Raw genomic sequence first — 17,401 nt, forward strand, 5'->3', positions numbered from 1 at the left:
ATTCAACAATAGCTGCACAAAGAAGTGACTAGCCTGCTACCAGAACATGAATATAGTAATTATTATTATTATTAATAATAGTAATAATGCAGTTGTCATCATTTATCTTTTCTTTTTTTTTCTTTTTTTTATATCCCAGTGTTTTCAGCCTGAGCTGCCCTGGGCCAAGTGCAATCAGCCCTGGAACACTGATCATTGCATTGAGGACACCTACCGCAAGAACAAAACCCTCTGGGTGGCTGCCAACGCCTCCAACTTCACCTCCCCCGTCACCGAGTTCTGGGAGTAAGTTACATAAAACCACACACACCTGCACACTTGCATAACCACAAACAATTGTTCATTCTTTGTCATGTAAAAGTTCAGTCAAGGTGAGGGAGAAAGTCAGCAATGAAACCTGCAGCTTGCAGAAACGCACCTACAGAGGATTATTTATTTATTTACCCATTTATTTATTGTTACAGGCATAATGTACTCGGAATCTCCAGTGGTATAGACGAGATCGGCCCAATTAAATGGGACCTGGCCCTGTGTTTACTGCTTGTGTGGGTCATCTGCTTCTTCTGCATCTGGAAGGGCGTAAAATCCACTGGAAAGGTAAATATCCTGTAGTGTCTCGTGTTCATTGCTTCGTCACTTCTTTATTCCTCTTAGAATACAGGGACCTGGTTTTTACAGGACATTAATTTCAGCTAACATCCAAGACATGGTCATGATTATCTGATTTTTATTTCTCCCCTTTGTGGTCTGACCAGAAGAACAATTTGCTATGTTTACATGTCCTTGTGTAAATACAAAAATAAGATCATAGGTTTTCAAACTAAACAAAGGCAAATATGGGTGACATAATTCATGTTTTAAATGTTACAATATTACTATTTAATACACTACTGTGTGCAGAATTTAGTCAATGGTGACTAAAAGAGGACAAAGTTGTAACACAATTTCTTGTTGCTTGACAAATCACTGCGGATTTTTGTCTGATAAATTGATATTGGGTGCTTCCATGCATCAAGAAATTACCTAAGAATTTGTAGATTGCAATTTTTTTATTACTAAATATAATATCTACAGTGAAGAGCCACTAGTGTTACAATGTGTATGCCCCTGCTTGTGCTACAACAATGTCTCTGGCCTGTTGAGACACAAGTTCTCCTGTTCTTTACAGGTACTGAGACATTTGCAGCAAATCTGTAGAGCGTGAGGGGGGTTTCATATGTTACACTTCATTTCCTAGTATGCTACACAGATGCCTGGTCAAAGGAAGGTCTAAGAAGTTTGGACAACAAGTCAATGCCATGAGCATTTTGGCATTTTGCCCAAACCCTTGTTGAACTCTTGTTGCTGAGATGCTTTGACCCTGTTGTCTAGACATCTTAATTTGGCCCTTGTCACAGCTGCTGGAATTTTATGCTTGCCAGTTTTCCCAATTCCAACATCAATTTAAAAAAATGACAGTTCACTTCCAGCCTAATATATCCTTGACAAACTGTCTGTTTTATAAATTGGTATTTTCTCTACATTTTTCTATAGTATTGCAGGATAAATGTAATCTTGGTTATTTCAATATAGGGAATATTTCAGACCACGTTGAATTGCTGCTGCAGTAACAGCAGCAACAGCTTGCTCCAAGACCAAAGGCAATCAATCCCAGACCGCTCTTTTTTTTTTTTTTTTTTTTTTTTTTTATAGCCCTAACACACTTTATTGATTGCGCTGACCTGATTGATACTTTCTAGTTGCTCCAAGTTGTAATTCTTGTATTAGTGTCACTCCTGCAAGGCCAAGTGTGGTCACAGTTTTCCACATAAGAGATACTGGTACACCGCTATTGATTTAAGGGACCGCCTGTGGTCTGTTGTTGTCCAAAATATTCCCAAGTTCAGACACTGATCAAATCCATTATCTGTAATAAAGCCAGAGTATCAGCTAGCTGGCAAAATAAAACTACTGTGGATGAAGATTTGATAAGCTAATATATTGGCTGTAAAATAATTCAAACTGGATCATTTAGAGTTTGTCTCCAAAATGTGTGACCTTGCTCTTCTGTACCTGTGGTCTCCCCTTATAGGTGGTCTATATCACAGCCACGTTCCCTTTCGTCATGCTCATTGTGCTTTTGATCCGTGGTGTGACGCTGCCAGGTGCTACTGCAGGCATCAAATTCTACCTGTATCCTGACCTCACTCGCCTGAAGGACCCAGAGGTAGGTGTTAACCTGAGGTGCATGAGCAAGAAAACACTGTTATAGCTTTCCTTCACTAGTTTGACCACATACCTGTCTGGCTGCTCATACAGAAAAGAACCAAATTTAAATTCCAAATTGTTGAATTCATAAAAATGGAACATGTGGTTTAAAAGGAAATAAGACAGCAATAATATAATTGCTGTTGTCCTTTTTTGTTTGAATGGCAACAAAACACATGCCTGCACACTGATTTGTAAAATGTGGCAAAAGAAAAGCCAAAATAGGTTTTTCATAAAGAACCAGAAACACAGTTTTATCCCACTTGCTTCACTGTACAAAATCCCCTTAAATTCCCCCCCCATCAGCAGGCCTCAGCCTTTTTGTCCCCACTTCCTTCTTGGTAGGTGTGGATTGATGCTGGCACCCAGATTTTCTTCTCCTATGCCATCTGTTTGGGTGCCATGACGTCCTTGGGGAGCTACAACAAGTACAAATACAACTGCTACAGGTGAGCCATTAGTTTTCAGTGAGGGGGTTAGCGATAGGGGAGAGAGGGGGGGCTAAAGGGATCCTTGTGTGTTCATTAACAAATCCTCCTCATGACATATGTGTGACATAGGGACTGTTTGCTGCTGGGAGCCCTCAACAGTGGTACCAGTTTTGTGTCTGGCTTCGCAATATTTTCCGTCCTGGGCTTCATGGCACAAGAGCAAGGGGTGGACATTGCTGATGTGGCAGAGTCAGGTACGAGGGTTCTGTAAAGGCGGCAGTGATGGTGGGCGCTGCTTCCTGGTTAACAAATAAAACAATAGCAATTATGAAGAAAAACAGCAACGAAACCTGAGTGAGAATTCGACTACACGTCCAGTTTCGAAATGAGTTGAAATTTGGAATTGAATGGATTCGCTGATTGATCTTAAATGACGGCATCAGAATATAAAAGCTTCCGAAATCAAACACTCCTTGACAAAAAGCAGAAATATTGACTTGATTTGTTTGCGCTCATTCGAACGAAACAAGTTGGGGCTGAGAGATGCATTTGAAACTCGATTGTGCTTTTTTTAGGCACGTGTTGAAAACTGTAGGGGAGTGCACTTAGAATTAGCTGTGTCATATTGTACATGGATCTTGTGCCAACGTGATGTAGTTCTGAATTGCTCCTTTTGTGCACACGAGAGATTCCTGCCACCATTATTGTGGTTCCTCTTTTTGCGTGACATCGGCATATGTGGTTCTTGATTCTTTCTATTATTTATTTGTTGTTTTTAATCATGGTAGCTAGAGCCAGCGCCTTTATCTGTTTGGGTTTCTTTTCCTCTCCAATCATGTTGTCCATGTAAGACATAATTTTGTTTTGAATGCATGACTATCAGTATACTTTAGGTAAAAGAAAAAGAGTAGTTGTTTTCACGGCATCGTGAGATTGAGATATTTTGGAAAATGGCTTTGAGGGAATTGTAAGTGTCGACATCTTTTCAGCGTAGGAAGTGTAGTTTTCAGACAGAATCACAGGATTTAAGTTAAAAGCAGATGTGCAAAGGTATAAGTCACCCTCAAATGTGTTGGCACATGAAGCTTTGTCAGATGAGTCACAAACTTGAAATCTATACTAATATTTGTTTTTTCTGGTATACCATCATCAAATGCTCTGATCTTCATCTCTGCCCCATGATCGACCAAGAAAAAAACCCAAAATGTAGCTTTCAGTCTGCTAATGTCAAAAAAAGAGAAACTGTCCTTGATGCCAGCCCAGTTTATATACACTTAGAGTGGCAATGTATTGGTGGGGTGTGCAGAACTGTCAGAGATCAGTGTTGTTTGGTGAGTGGGCTGATGCTCCACAGGGAACTAGAATAGAAGTGTTGGTCAGAGGAATTGAGTCGAGCACCCTGCATATCATGGTTATCAGCTTGGTTTTCATGCCTTAGAAAGTCTGTCCACGTTTGTGGGTCTATGAACACGGAAGGTTACGTAGACAGCAGAATATAATAAGTATTGGAACATCTGCATGCTCATCAAGCCAACTCAGGCAAGCAGGTTATGAAAAGCCCCAAATCATCAGAAGTAAGTCTGCCTTAACTGCAAATGCTTGAATGTTTTGTGCACGACAGAATGTGCTGACTGAATACTCAAAGAATACTGTGGTTTTCACAGTAGAATGTAAGCACACACGACATGGCATTCAAATGCAGCTTCGGAAGTATTTGTAGTAATGACTGATCAAACAATTTCATTGAGTTAATATAGCATATGTTTGTTTCAGGTATAGGAAAGGGTTTTTTTTTTTTTTTGGTTTTTTTTTTTTTTTTTTTTGGGTTTTTTTTTTTTTTTTTTTTTTTTTTTTTTTTTTTGAGTCAACGCGGTGTTTGGTTGGATGCCTCATCATAATTTGCTACAAAAAATGCAACACATTGACACATCTTGTTATCAGCTGCAATGCTGTTTCGCTGTTATGGCTGCTTCCCTGTTCTTTGACTTCTGTTGTATAGTTCCCGATGTAGCAAGTCAAATAAGACCTCGTTAAAAAAAAAAGAAACCACAGAAAAAAAGAACATGTTTGCTCTTTATCTGACCACTCATTTTGCATCTGCTGCTGTTTTGCATTGGTCCTTTTGCATTCCTTATAGAAAGGGTCATCCTAATTTCAGTCAGGAATGCAAAATGGCTTGGGTGAATTTGTTGAACCGTTTTTAGCAGTTGAGGTTATATTTTGCATAGAATTACTGCAGTGTTGTGGTGTTGTATGGTCTTTTTGGTAATTTTATTCCACATAACCCATGTACCAGTTTTATTCCATTACATAATGTACATGCATCCATTTACTGAATGCTTTACAAGTTATCTCATGATTTACTTACTTCCACAGAGCTGCAGCTACATTATACTAAAGTGTGCATTTAATGTCATACTCTACCTGTATTTATTTTTCTGTTTGCCTTTTAGTGTAAGAATTCAGTGTAATATGTCATTGTTAATGATATGAAACTGTGCTGTGTTGAGTGTATACAGTTTATAGTGTGCCATAATGTGTTGCTCATAAGAGGTAAGTATGTGTATTACATATACTTTGGTGTTAGTGCATACTAGCTATATACAAAGTCATAAAACCAAAGTAAATAATTGTTCCCAACATTTAGCCAGTTTTTTATGATGTATTCATATCCTGTTCTGCGTCTCCATTGTTTGGGGCTTCTTTTTCTCCCCCATAGGGATGCAGATCAGACGAGTTTATCATATGGTTCTAATGTTGCCTTACCCCCTTCCCCTTCTTTCTGCTCTTACCCCCTTCCCCTCTCCTCCGCAGGTCCAGGCCTGGCTTTCATTGCCTACCCTAAAGCTGTAACCATGATGCCTTTTCCTACACTCTGGGCAATCCTCTTCTTCATTATGCTGCTGCTGCTTGGCCTCGACAGTCAGGTTAGAGGAAAAACAAACTTTCACACATGGGTGACTGTTGGAGCTTCAGGAGGTTCGCCATAAAAGGAAATGCTGATGACACTTACAGGCGTCAGCTATTTTTAAGGTTCCCATAAGCAAAACATTTAACTGCTCATTGGCCAACCACAGAACCAAGTGTGTGAAGAAGCTTGTGCACAAATACAGTAGTGTTTGAAAAAGACTTTTGCTGGATATTTCGTGCTTTAAAATGTCTGTTTCTGTGCATAAATATAGACACAAAAAGTCATCAAATAGTATTCATTAATAGGCGAAATAGAGAATCATTAGAGGCCATAAGAGAACGACAACTGGAAAAAGATTTATATAAGATTATGTTTCAAATTCAGGAGAAACTGTTAAAAAAAACCCACAACATTACATTACACAAACATTACTCTTTCAAGGTCATTTTTCTTTGAATCTTTGCACCACTCTGCAATAATCTTTATTATCAACAGACTGAGAACTTCTTTAACACTAATAAAACGTATGCAATCATGTGTATATATCCTTGCTATTGACCCCCTGTTGAGGTAGGCTACAATGCACATTTTAGTTGATGATTTTTTTTGCTTTTTTTAATATAAAATTTTTTTTATTTTTCCTTTCCATATTCATTGTTATAATTATTTTCCTTGTTTTTGTTTTTATCAAAGCCACAGGGAGCCACTGCATGTAAGCCAGAGCTGCATTCAGCTATGGAGTGACCCAAAATGTATTTCTTACTTGTGCCCTGTAAGTGGGTGCATGATAGCACAGTGACACGCACCACAACTGAGGTGGTTTGTGTGGTTGAATATTCGTCTTTAGACTCATAAGGGGATAACAATAGAACTACTTCTGCTTTTTACCTGAGTTCTAAGCTTAGACACTTTACACATTGTACCACAATTTCAAAAGAACCAACAATAACAACTCAGCTTCACCCACTCGTGAAAATGGCCACTGACTAGTCTGTGTTTGAAATTTTACACAGCCACATCACATAGTGCTGCCAAATCTCAGCAACAAAAGTTGCACTGAAATATTTTGGATACTTATTAGTGCATTTATCCTTTTTTGATTAATGCCACTGTATCTCTCTGTTCCCCTGCAGTTTGTGGAGGTGGAAGGGCAGATCACATCACTGGTGGATCTGTATCCGTCCTTCCTAAGGAAGGGTTACCGCAGAGAGGTCTTCATCGCTATTATCTGCTGCATCAGCTACGTGCTTGGACTCACCATGGTTACCAAGGTAACAACACAATGGAAAGTGAACACAAAAGAAAGCACCAGCAATCATGGCCAGAGCACTTTTAGAGCACTTAGAATCAGTGTAATCATTAGAAAACAGTCAAACTCTGATGTGTTGTGAATCACAAAAACAGTACTCGAACAGAAATGAATCACTCTGCAGTGTGTGTGTGTGTGTGTGTGTGTGTATATATATATAATTTTTTTTTTTTTTTTTTTTTTTTTTTTGTTGTTGTTTGTTTAGGGGTGCAACGATATTCGTATCGATATTGAACCGTTCGATACAGTGCTTTTGGTTCGGTACGCATATGTATCGAACAATACAACATTTGTAATTTATTTTATCAATTTTCCTTCTGACGATGCTGTCTGTGTTGAGCGCTCAGTGAATCTGTGTTCGACTACTCCGCCTAGGCTGCACTGTCGAGCGCAGATCCACTGAGCGCTCAACACAGACAGCATAGTCAGAAGGAAGAGCGCAGGGCAAGCTAGCGAGACAGAAGTTAAGCTCTACTTGCAACAGGCAAATTGAACCTCATTCAGATCTGGCGTTTGGAATTATTTTGGTTTTCATGTGACGTATGACCCTGAAGGTAAGCGAGTCATGGACTAAAGTAAAACAGTATGTTGGATGTGCCATGCAATGCTCAATTACATTGGTGTGAACTAGTGTGTTAGCGCAGTTAGCTCGTTAACGTGTTGTCTAGCCCCATGCACGGAGCGATCGGCGGTAGCTCGTTAACGGAGATTTGCCGTGTTGTGGCGTTAAGGTCATTTCAACGAGATTAACCTGAAAGCGCTAGTGGGAACACAACGAATATGACTGCACATTTACGCCGACATCATCCTAGTGCAAAGACAAGTGGAAGCAGACAAAAAAAAAGCAAGCATGCTACTAACTTTAGCCGAGTCATTTAGACAGCTGTTAGCACATGATTCTCCTTATGCTGCTGAGAATATAGCCCAGAAGAAGCGGATAGTATAGCTTTTATTTTGGAAAGAGCCATTTCTCTGTAATAAACTCTCTTTTCCAAAGATGAGTGATTCCTCAATCAGATACAGGGCTTGCAATATCGCTAGCCCGACGTCCCGGAGCTAGCGATTTTTTCAGTCGGGCTACCAAAATCTATCTCTTCCCTGCCCGTCGGGCTATTGTAGGAAAAATATATGTCAATGCTTTTGCATTCTTTCAGAAATGTAGCTGGGTAATTATGTCATTGGCATCGGTGAGCCACTGTCAATATGTGACATATTGAAGTCGCGTTTGAATTTGCGCTTGTTTTTTTGCTTTCACTTTGCAATCGTGCGAACTGTGTATAGAGAGCGACAGTACTGATCTGTGAGTGATGATAATTTGTGCACCAATTCCTCTGACATCGTCCTATTAATCGTTAGCTTACTATGCAAACATGACAAGTGAAATCTCCCGCAGCTTAAACATGTGAGAGGTTGATCGTGCAGAGAATCGCTGAGCTTATGTGTGTGTGTGTGTGTGTGTGTGTGTGTGTGTGTGTGTGTGTGTAAAAGCAGCAGGATATATATTTTAGTTCTGCTGAGCCAAATAAGACAGGTCAGGGTGAAGAAGTGACAGCCAAAGAAAAGCTTACCACAAAACGGAGAAGTTATGACAAATCAGACTATAAGGCAAAAAAAAAGTGCAGCTTTATGGTTTCATGGACAAAAGAATTTCTGTGGCTGCAATATGATGAGCTAAATAACCAGGGCTGCACATAAGTGGTCCGCAGGTGCGCATTCGCTGTCAAAATAAAAAACACGCACAAGGGTTAGGGTTAAATTTAAAAACTGTACTTTTGAGTTAAAATATATATTTATAATTTTAATAAATGACAAATTAAAAATGCATGAACATTTTTTTGTATCGAAAAAATATCGAACCGTGACACCAAAGTATCGAACCGAACCGTGAATTTTGTACACCCAGCACGCCCCTGCGGGCGGTTTATCCTTCAAGCTCGGATCCTCTACCAGAGGCCAGGGAGCTTGAGGGTCCTGCGCAGTATCTTAGCTGTTCCCAGGACTGCGCTCTTCTGGACAGAGATCTCCGATGTTATTCCCGGGATCTGCTGGAGCCACTCGCCTAGCTTAGGAGTCACCGCACCTAGTGCTCCGATTACCACGGGGACCACCGTTACCTTCACCCTCCACATCCTCTCGAGCTCTTCTGAGCCCTTGGTATTTCTCCAGCTTCTCGTGTTCCTTCTTCCTGTTATTGCTGATATATAGATAGATAGATAGATAGATATACACATATATATATACACACACACATACGCACGCACACTGTGGTTGCTGACCTCATTTCAGGCTCCATCTCCCAACTCAATACTCCAGGAAAAACAGTGTTCAGACAGCTATTAGTGTCGATCCCAAAAGAGATGACAGGGGGCTATTTATACTGTCAAGTCATGAGAACTTCCCTTCCCTTGTTTGATATTAATAGATACAGTAGACTTGATATAGCTTTTCTAAATCTCGTGCTTCCTCCTTCTTCTCTCTTGTTCCCGTCTGTTTCTTTTGTCTGTTGTTTTTCATCTCATTTAATTTCATCTTTCCTTTGCATTTACCTTGTTTGTAGCACCTATCTACAGTTTCCCTCAATGTTCTTTCATCCTCATCCTCCTTAAGCTTCATCTTAGCTGATTCTGTCTTTTTCACCTTTCTTTACTTGTACATAAGGCTCCCGGCAGTTCCTCATTATTGCAGTAATATCTGTAGAAGCACACCTTTCTCCTTCATTTGAAAAATGCAGCAGTCCTGATACAGCAGGTACCTGGTATTGTGTATATACTGTTACAATATGCCACATCCAGTATGCCATGGGCCATACTCATGAGAAGTGTTTGACATGAAAAAAATCAGGTAAAATGTTTAATTATGTTATGATATGAGATGGCAATCACTCATTTTCAAACCTGACTAGAAATTCTGAGTTACTTAATACAATCAGCCTGACAACTCTATTTTTTTGTTTAAATTGTTTTTTAATTACATATTTTGTTTTCTTGAACACAACCCTTGATAACCCAGTTCCACTTCTTTGTTTAACAAAACAGAAATCTATAATGACCAATTTTCCTTACACTAAAGGTGGGAAAAGCCCAATATTTTCTTGCTTTATTACTGCAAAGTAAGAAACACTTAAATGAGAATCTACACGTCAGTAATTATACAAAGTGGGTTTTTTGTTTTGTTCTTCAGCAATCCTCGTACTTTGCTTTTTCTCCTACGATCAACATTTAAACATTATCTCTGTACTTACAACCTCCCATCACTGTTTTCTGCCCCAACCCGTGCTCCCTCCCCTCTTCTCCCCTTCTCTTTCACGCCCCCTCTTGTTCCCATGACAATATCTTTTTATGGCAGCACTGGCCTGATTTCAGTTCAGGATTCCCATGACTAACTTCTCACAATGGATAAACGTGTGCACACTCAAAGTACATGTGGACATTTTGGCTGCTCACTTTTACTCTGTATTTACCTTAGCATCCTATAATAGTCAAATTAGTACATGTATGATTAACAGTTTTTCATAGTTGAGTGTTCTTGTCACACTTGTCATTCTTACACCAACTCATTGCAAAGGAAAACCACTATTGTACTTATTGTAGTATAACCCCATACACTTAAAGCCACAGTAATGCTGGTATACAGGTCTTTCTGTTGTAAAGCATGGTAACAAGATGAAAACTGAAAATACCTAAAATGCACCTGGACAGAGGAGAATTTAAAAAAACAACAACAAAAAAACAAACTTATTTTAAAACTAAGTCTGTGTTTTGTTTTGTGTTTCTGTTGTTGTTTTTTGCAGGGTGGCATGTATGTTTTCCAGCTGTTTGACTACTATGCAGCAAGCGGTGTGTGCCTTCTGTGGGTGGCATTCTTTGAATGTATAGCTGTTGCCTGGGTTTATGGTGAGTACTACATAAATAATAAAATACTTTTTTTATTAATGCTTTTCTAATGAACACCAGTTCACATGACCTTGTGTTGTGTATTCAGACAACAAGTTTACTGATAAAGTACCTTGTAATGTCTACCTATTTAATATCCCAGCTATTTGTGTGTACACTCTTTTGTTATAGAAGGTGACAGACAGACAGCTTTAGAACAGAAAAGTCCGCATAGACACCTCAAATCTATCTTGTCAGAAAAAATATACTTATTTCTGATCATGAATCTGCAAACAATTAATAAAGGATGAGGTTGTCTAAAAGTAAAATTTTCTAAATTATTTCCTGTCTGTAATCTGTGACATGTTAGTTAATTTGGCAGGTGTCTTTCATGCTGTTGGAATCCATAATTTTGGTTCAATTTACACTGATAGGATTTGAGCCTTCAGATTTCTAATTTGTGGATGAGGCCTAATGTCATAGCATCTAAATTTTATTTTATTTAAGTATTTATTTATTTATTATTTTATCATAATTTCTCTATTTTTTTCAATTTAAAATAATGCTCTAAATTGGCTGAAGTGCTACAGCAATATGACAGTAACAGATTTCAGTAAGAATTCAGCTGCAGCACTTCACAACAGTTAGGAGGCAAGCCAATTGTGTATTCTATCTCCACAGGCGTTGATAATTTCTATGATGCGATTGAGGACATGATTGGCTACAGACCAAATCCTTGGATGAAATGGAGCTGGACTGTGGTCACTCCTTTACTGTGCATGGTAAGGACTGTTGTTTCATCAATCAGATAATCAATTAAACTTGTTCTCATTTCTGAGAAATAATTTCAACTTTTTTTCCTCTGAATTAACAATCGACAACTTTTTATTCACTGAAAATTGTACTAGTGTCATCATGAGCTTTTCTTACATATAGTTTAGAGACATTTCACCACGTTATACGTTATGCTTTGGGTATAACACAGTAATTTATTTATTATTTATTTATTTATTACCAAATACCCAGATACAAAGTAATTAAAAATACATTTAAAAAAACGTACACTTCTGCTCCTCTTCCAATCCAGGGTTGCTTTATCTTCTCTTTGGTCAAATACAAGCCATTGACGTACAACAAGATGTACCAGTATCCTGACTGGGCCATTGGAGTAGGGTGGACTTTGGCCTTGGCTTCTATGATCTGCATCCCCATGGTGGTTGTCATCAAGATCATTCGATCTGATGGGCCGCTCATTGAGGTGGGTGCCTGGCTGTTAACTGTTTAGCTCTTCTCTTTCTTCTCTATTATTCATCACTTCACTTTTAGTGGAATTAATGGAATCTTTTAGATTGTAATTCAGTTACAATCTGTCTGACATATCCTGACATATTTTCATAAGACTTTGCTCATCAGTTGTTCTTTCTACTTTCCCTATAACTTGCCCATTTCTTACCTTCAGTTTTCTAATCCCACCTTTCTCCCCACAGAGGATTAAGGCAGTGGCAGCCCCGGTTCGTGGTGGAGCCAGCTCCCGTCCTGCAGACCACCGTGGGCCTAAGGAGCTCTCCTGTCCCCTGGACCCCAATGGGAACAAGGGCCTACTGATGAAGGCCCCCACTCACACCATCGTAGAAACCATGATGTAAAGGAATGAGGCGGAGGCTCTCCATGAGATCGCTCTCCTCCCCTCTCCTGTCCTCTAAAATGCTTTTAAAGCTAGCTAGCTTTCTGTCTATCTGTCTGTCTTTGTCTGTCTGGTGGACTGATAAGGGTTTTAAAGAAAAAGTTCAAATCTTTTAGGAAAGTTTTGAAAGTAGTTTGCTGTTGGTGGTCTTCATAAGAGGGTAACAGTCACATTTCAAATCTATTTCTGAATGACTTAAAAACTGTTTTGTTTTTTGTTTTTCCGTATAAATAGTTTTCATGTGACTACACATCCCACTGTGTTCTTGCTTTAAAGGCAAGATGGCAAATTAGAAACAGCCAGCGGCCATGTTTCACTGGTTGCTTTTGCACATAACCAGCCATTATTCTAGAAGAAAGTGGTTATTGAGTCTTGGAATCAAATCATCTTTTGTAGCCACTATATACAGAGAATTCCTACAATAGGCACTGATCACCAAAAATTGTTTTTTTGGTTTTTGGGTGTTTTTGAGCTGCTTTGATGGATATTTTATTATTATAATAATAATAATTATTATTTTCCAGTTATACTTTGATCATCGTATAGTTCTCTGAGGGCATGTGCCACAGGATTACGCTTTGGCATATTCTGTTCCATTATGTTCGGCAGAGGCCTTGTTGATATCAGAGTTATTAGCTTTTTTGCCGAAATATCAAAAACGCAACTCTGCAGACACCAGCGTTAAATGGCTTATCACTGCCGGCTCTTTTCCCCTTGTAATCATAGATTTTAAAATATCAGCAACAATGAGCTTACCATATATTTGGGTTAGTGTTACAAAATATGAATAAAAACAAATAAAATCAATTTCAGCATAAACCAAAACCAAATCAAATTATAATCAGTGACATTTTTTTTAAGTTAATATCTAATCATAATGATGAAAACAGAATCCTCTGAATTCACCTTGTGCCCAAATATTCTCATCTTTCACAGTCAAACAATGGGCCAAAGAGAAAACTAGCACTGAAACTGAATTGGGGAACTTTTTTTTTTTCCTGCACAAAGAGAGATATCTGAAAGGATTTGAAGTGTGGAGGTTCAACCCTTGACTGTGTTGTTTGTGACGTACTGTACAGTAGTGGCTAATCAGTCTATCAGTATCTATCTCTTTATCTATCTTTCTCTGTTCTAGACCAGTTTACAGTACATTAGTGACTGCACTAGGCACTCTTGGCTTAACAGTTTGGATTGAATTTGTTTTATTTACTACAAAGGAAGACACATTATTATTATTATTATTATTATTATTATTATTATTATTAGTTCTTTTTTCCTCTGTCAGTGTTTAGATTTTTTTTTAATTAATGTTATTGATATTTACTATTGAATTGCTGTAGTTTTACATAGAAGGAGGAACACTTTCATCTGGTGAAAATACTAAGCTATTATTACAAACCATACATCTATATTGACAGCCATTGTAGTAAAGTCTTTACATTTCTTGAGCTTTGGTCCTAGCAACAGTTGTCTTAGGCGTCATAGAAATAAACAATGCAACTGTTTCCCCAAATATTATCTCTTACAGAGGGGTGTGGGCCAATTTTTATACATACAAAAAGAATTGGAAACCTGCAATGGCTCCAGTCATAAGTTTGTAATTCTTGGGTTTTTAACTTTTCCTCTTCTGGAAATACCAGGACACAGTATTTATTTCAAAGAAATCCAGCTAGGCAGGACACTACAACCAGTGGTTAAACAAAATTTCAGTAACTCAAATGACTCACATTAACCAATGGTTGGAAGAGACTCCCAGTAGATAAACCAGTGTCTGACTGTCAACTCATTTCAGACACTGAAATTTGGCAGATGGCTGAGTTTGGTCTTTTCTGGGGTCTCCATGTTGCTTGCTCTCACTTCAACTGAGACCTGAAAAGCTTCACTTTTAACAGCAACTGTTCAAACCTGTCTTTTCCCCATAAATGAATACAGATAATATAAATATAGTTTTGGATTAATTATGTCACATGTGTTGCTGTAGAATGCCCTTGGCACTTTTTTGTTCAATTTTCATGCACACCAGTGAAACTAGTGATACCCAGACCCCATTAACCCTGTGATGGATTAACTCTCTGTCTTGAACTCTGTTTGATTTTAGCAATCATGCATGAAAAACTACATTCATCTTGTTAACATAGGGGCCATACTTTTGATTATGTGAATAGCTGGCAACCAAGAGCAGACTACATGAGAGGTATAACATTTACAACGGTTATGTTCATTTTATTATATCTGTGTAACAAAGGGTTTCTCATGTGTATGCGTCACCAGCGACCATCCACTCAGGATCTTCTTTGTAATGCTTTTGTCTACTGTACAGCTGCATTAACCCAGCATCCAAAAAAAGACACTTAACTCTGGGTGACAGAGCTACATTGGTAGCAATTGAAACTAATGTTTTTATCCAGCTTGGTAAGCCATTAGATCCTTCTTTGCTACAGAGAGATGAAAATCACACCATAACTGCCTATTTTAACCGCAGTCAAATATGAAAAACAGTTACTTGACATAAGGCTATATTGCACTTTTTTTTTCATTTTAATCCTTTTGATTTCATATCAAACAATGAGGCCAAAAAATATGTATTGCCTTCTTTTTATTCTGGGCTCTCAGGGGCCTCTCCAGTAAAATTGGTACATTTTCAAAACACTCTAGTCTCACTTTGGTTCTGAAATAAGCAAAAAAAAAAAAATTGAAATTAGATCAAGATGCACACATTACACAGTTATACAGTACACATGCATTGCAGGATTTTCATCAACAGCTTCACATGAGAGGTGATAGTGAGACCAGGGCCTCATTTTCATTTCATTTCCTGGCTCTCGTTTCATTTAAGCTTTGATAACTTTGTGTCCATTTATTTAATTCCTTCAAATAGAATAAAGTAGTTGATATCATTAAAAGGGATTTGTGAAACCAAATCCATCAGGCATCTATTTTCATACAACTTTTCATATATAAGTCTTCTTTGTATAGCTCAGCTCCTGTTTCCCCACTCCCATTTTAATACAGATACAATGCTTTGTTCTATCATTACACTTTTGTATAGATCTGGTTCTCAGTTTCTCTGAAAAATCTTTGCACTAAGGTTTTAAAAATGCAATTAATGATCTAAAGAAAGATCTGCAATTGCAGTTTAATTTGCTCAGATGTGTTGAATATTAAATGAAATTCAAACTTGCCAACAAAAAGGTATATAGAAAAAAAATGCCTTAAGCATTGAAAATAAGGCTGAATATTTCTTAGTGCTAAAATTGCTTCAGGGAAATGTGGACTAATAATAACTAATGCAGTCATTTATTGAATTATGCTTCCCCTCAGTGTATATTTACAGTATGTACCTGCTCTCCTGCCTTCATACACTCCCTATCAGTTAGCCTATGTAAAACATCTGTTAACATAAGCTAACTAATTCTCAAAGATCATGACTTTTCAATAGAACTAAAGCATTAGCGATGCACAAGTTTTTACCGACGGATATTGAAATGTGAAAGTCACCTGCAGGTGAACGTAAAAAGTTTCTGAAGATTTTTTTTTTTTTTTCTTCATTTAAAAAGTCATTTATTTTTATTTTATACTGATCTTTGTCGAATTCTGCAGTTTCTCATTCTGTTTTATTTTAGATTGTATGTTTGTCACATTTGCCTTTTTTATATTTCAGATAGATTTGCATATTTGAAACCTGTCACTGGAGTGACATGTACAAATATTAATCAAAAAGCAAACATAAAAAAAAACCAACAACTTATGACTTGTTGTGCAATACTGCAAAATATTTTTTAGTACCAACAGGTGGTACTAACCTTTAAGTAAGACGTAATTTCCTGAAGAGTAAATATTTGAATCTCCAGTTAAACTAAAACCCAACAAAGAATCCTTTGTAGTTTGGAAAGTTAACCAAACTAAACCACTATCCACAGTCTTGTCATTTGAAATGCACTGATTAAATATGTGTCACATCAAACTGAATTTTGTTTTAGCAAAATATTGTATTTTTGTGACTGATAAAGGTATGAATGTGTGAGGGGGATGAAACACAGTAGCACTGCCACTAAGCCCATTTTCTACCTACTTATATCAAAATCTCGTGTTTGTGTGTGTGTGTTTGTGTGTTTATGTACATGTATGTGTGTGTGTATTTGAACCTTGGAAATTATTTGTTTTATAATTATTATTATTTTTTTTTTCTTGGAGAAGCTGGCCCTTTGCACCAAAAGCAGTAAATCCAATGAACATGAGTCCACCATATCAAATAACAACTCTACGTTCTGCTTATTTAGACATGTCTAACTATCTCTCTACAAAATATTCCAATCAGAATGCTTATCAAATGAAGCTGAAAAACCTTATTGGGTCCGCACAAGAATAGCCTGATTTCAAATGTCATATTGTCTACATTTGTTTATTTTTGGTTGGTGGTTTTTTGTTTTTTTTTGTTTTTTGTTTTTTGTTTTTTTTAAATGAGAACAACATATCTGCAAGATTTGGATTAGAATATAGATGCAGCATTAAACAAAACAGGGCTGGATTTTGGGCTACGTAACAGTGACACATCTGTTAATGAATAAATACAGCCTTTTAGTTGGGGTCCAGGTCTAGCTAGGTCTTCTGGGAAAATAAGTTGTATTTTATTTATCCTTCTCCCCACATTCTGTCAACTGTTTGATCATGGTCTCTTTCCTTCATTACACCATATACCAGCCCTTCCTTTTTGAGAATGTACATGGGATTTTTTTTTTTTTTTTCTCCCCAATTCGTAATGAAGAAGAAAAAACATTTTTAAAAGAATTTGAAAGTTTGGGTTTTTGTTTGTTTTTCTATGGCCAATCTGTAAGCTACAAAAGTGTAAAATGTTTTTTTTTTTTTCTTAATAAAAAAAAAATGTCTTCAGGAAATGAAGTCTGAGTTCCATGTGTCTAGAGTGATATTTTTATGCACACACATCCA

General features: G+C 37.6%; 1 protein-coding gene across 1 annotated transcript in view; it reads left to right on the forward strand.

Moving 5' to 3' along the window:
• Nucleotides 1–16,899, forward strand: part of LOC120716520 (sodium- and chloride-dependent taurine transporter-like) — a 30,938-nt gene extending 14,039 nt beyond the window's left edge. Inside the window, exons 5-15 of the mRNA XM_040004033.1 lie at nucleotides 140–285; nucleotides 465–597; nucleotides 2,072–2,206; nucleotides 2,593–2,696; nucleotides 2,808–2,932; nucleotides 5,493–5,605; nucleotides 6,723–6,860; nucleotides 10,689–10,791; nucleotides 11,452–11,552; nucleotides 11,858–12,028; nucleotides 12,258–16,899. Coding sequence (XP_039859967.1) covers nucleotides 140–285; nucleotides 465–597; nucleotides 2,072–2,206; nucleotides 2,593–2,696; nucleotides 2,808–2,932; nucleotides 5,493–5,605; nucleotides 6,723–6,860; nucleotides 10,689–10,791; nucleotides 11,452–11,552; nucleotides 11,858–12,028; nucleotides 12,258–12,416 — 1,428 coding nt within the window. The 3' untranslated portion in view covers nucleotides 12,417–16,899. The remainder of the gene's footprint in view (nucleotides 1–139; nucleotides 286–464; nucleotides 598–2,071; nucleotides 2,207–2,592; nucleotides 2,697–2,807; nucleotides 2,933–5,492; nucleotides 5,606–6,722; nucleotides 6,861–10,688; nucleotides 10,792–11,451; nucleotides 11,553–11,857; nucleotides 12,029–12,257) is intronic.
• The last annotated feature ends 502 nt before the right edge of the window (nucleotides 16,900–17,401 follow it).

The sequence above is a fragment of the Simochromis diagramma genome, unplaced genomic scaffold (assembly GCF_900408965.1).
Source record: "Simochromis diagramma unplaced genomic scaffold, fSimDia1.1 OVJJ01000320.1, whole genome shotgun sequence".
Taxonomy (NCBI): domain Eukaryota; kingdom Metazoa; phylum Chordata; class Actinopteri; order Cichliformes; family Cichlidae; genus Simochromis; species Simochromis diagramma.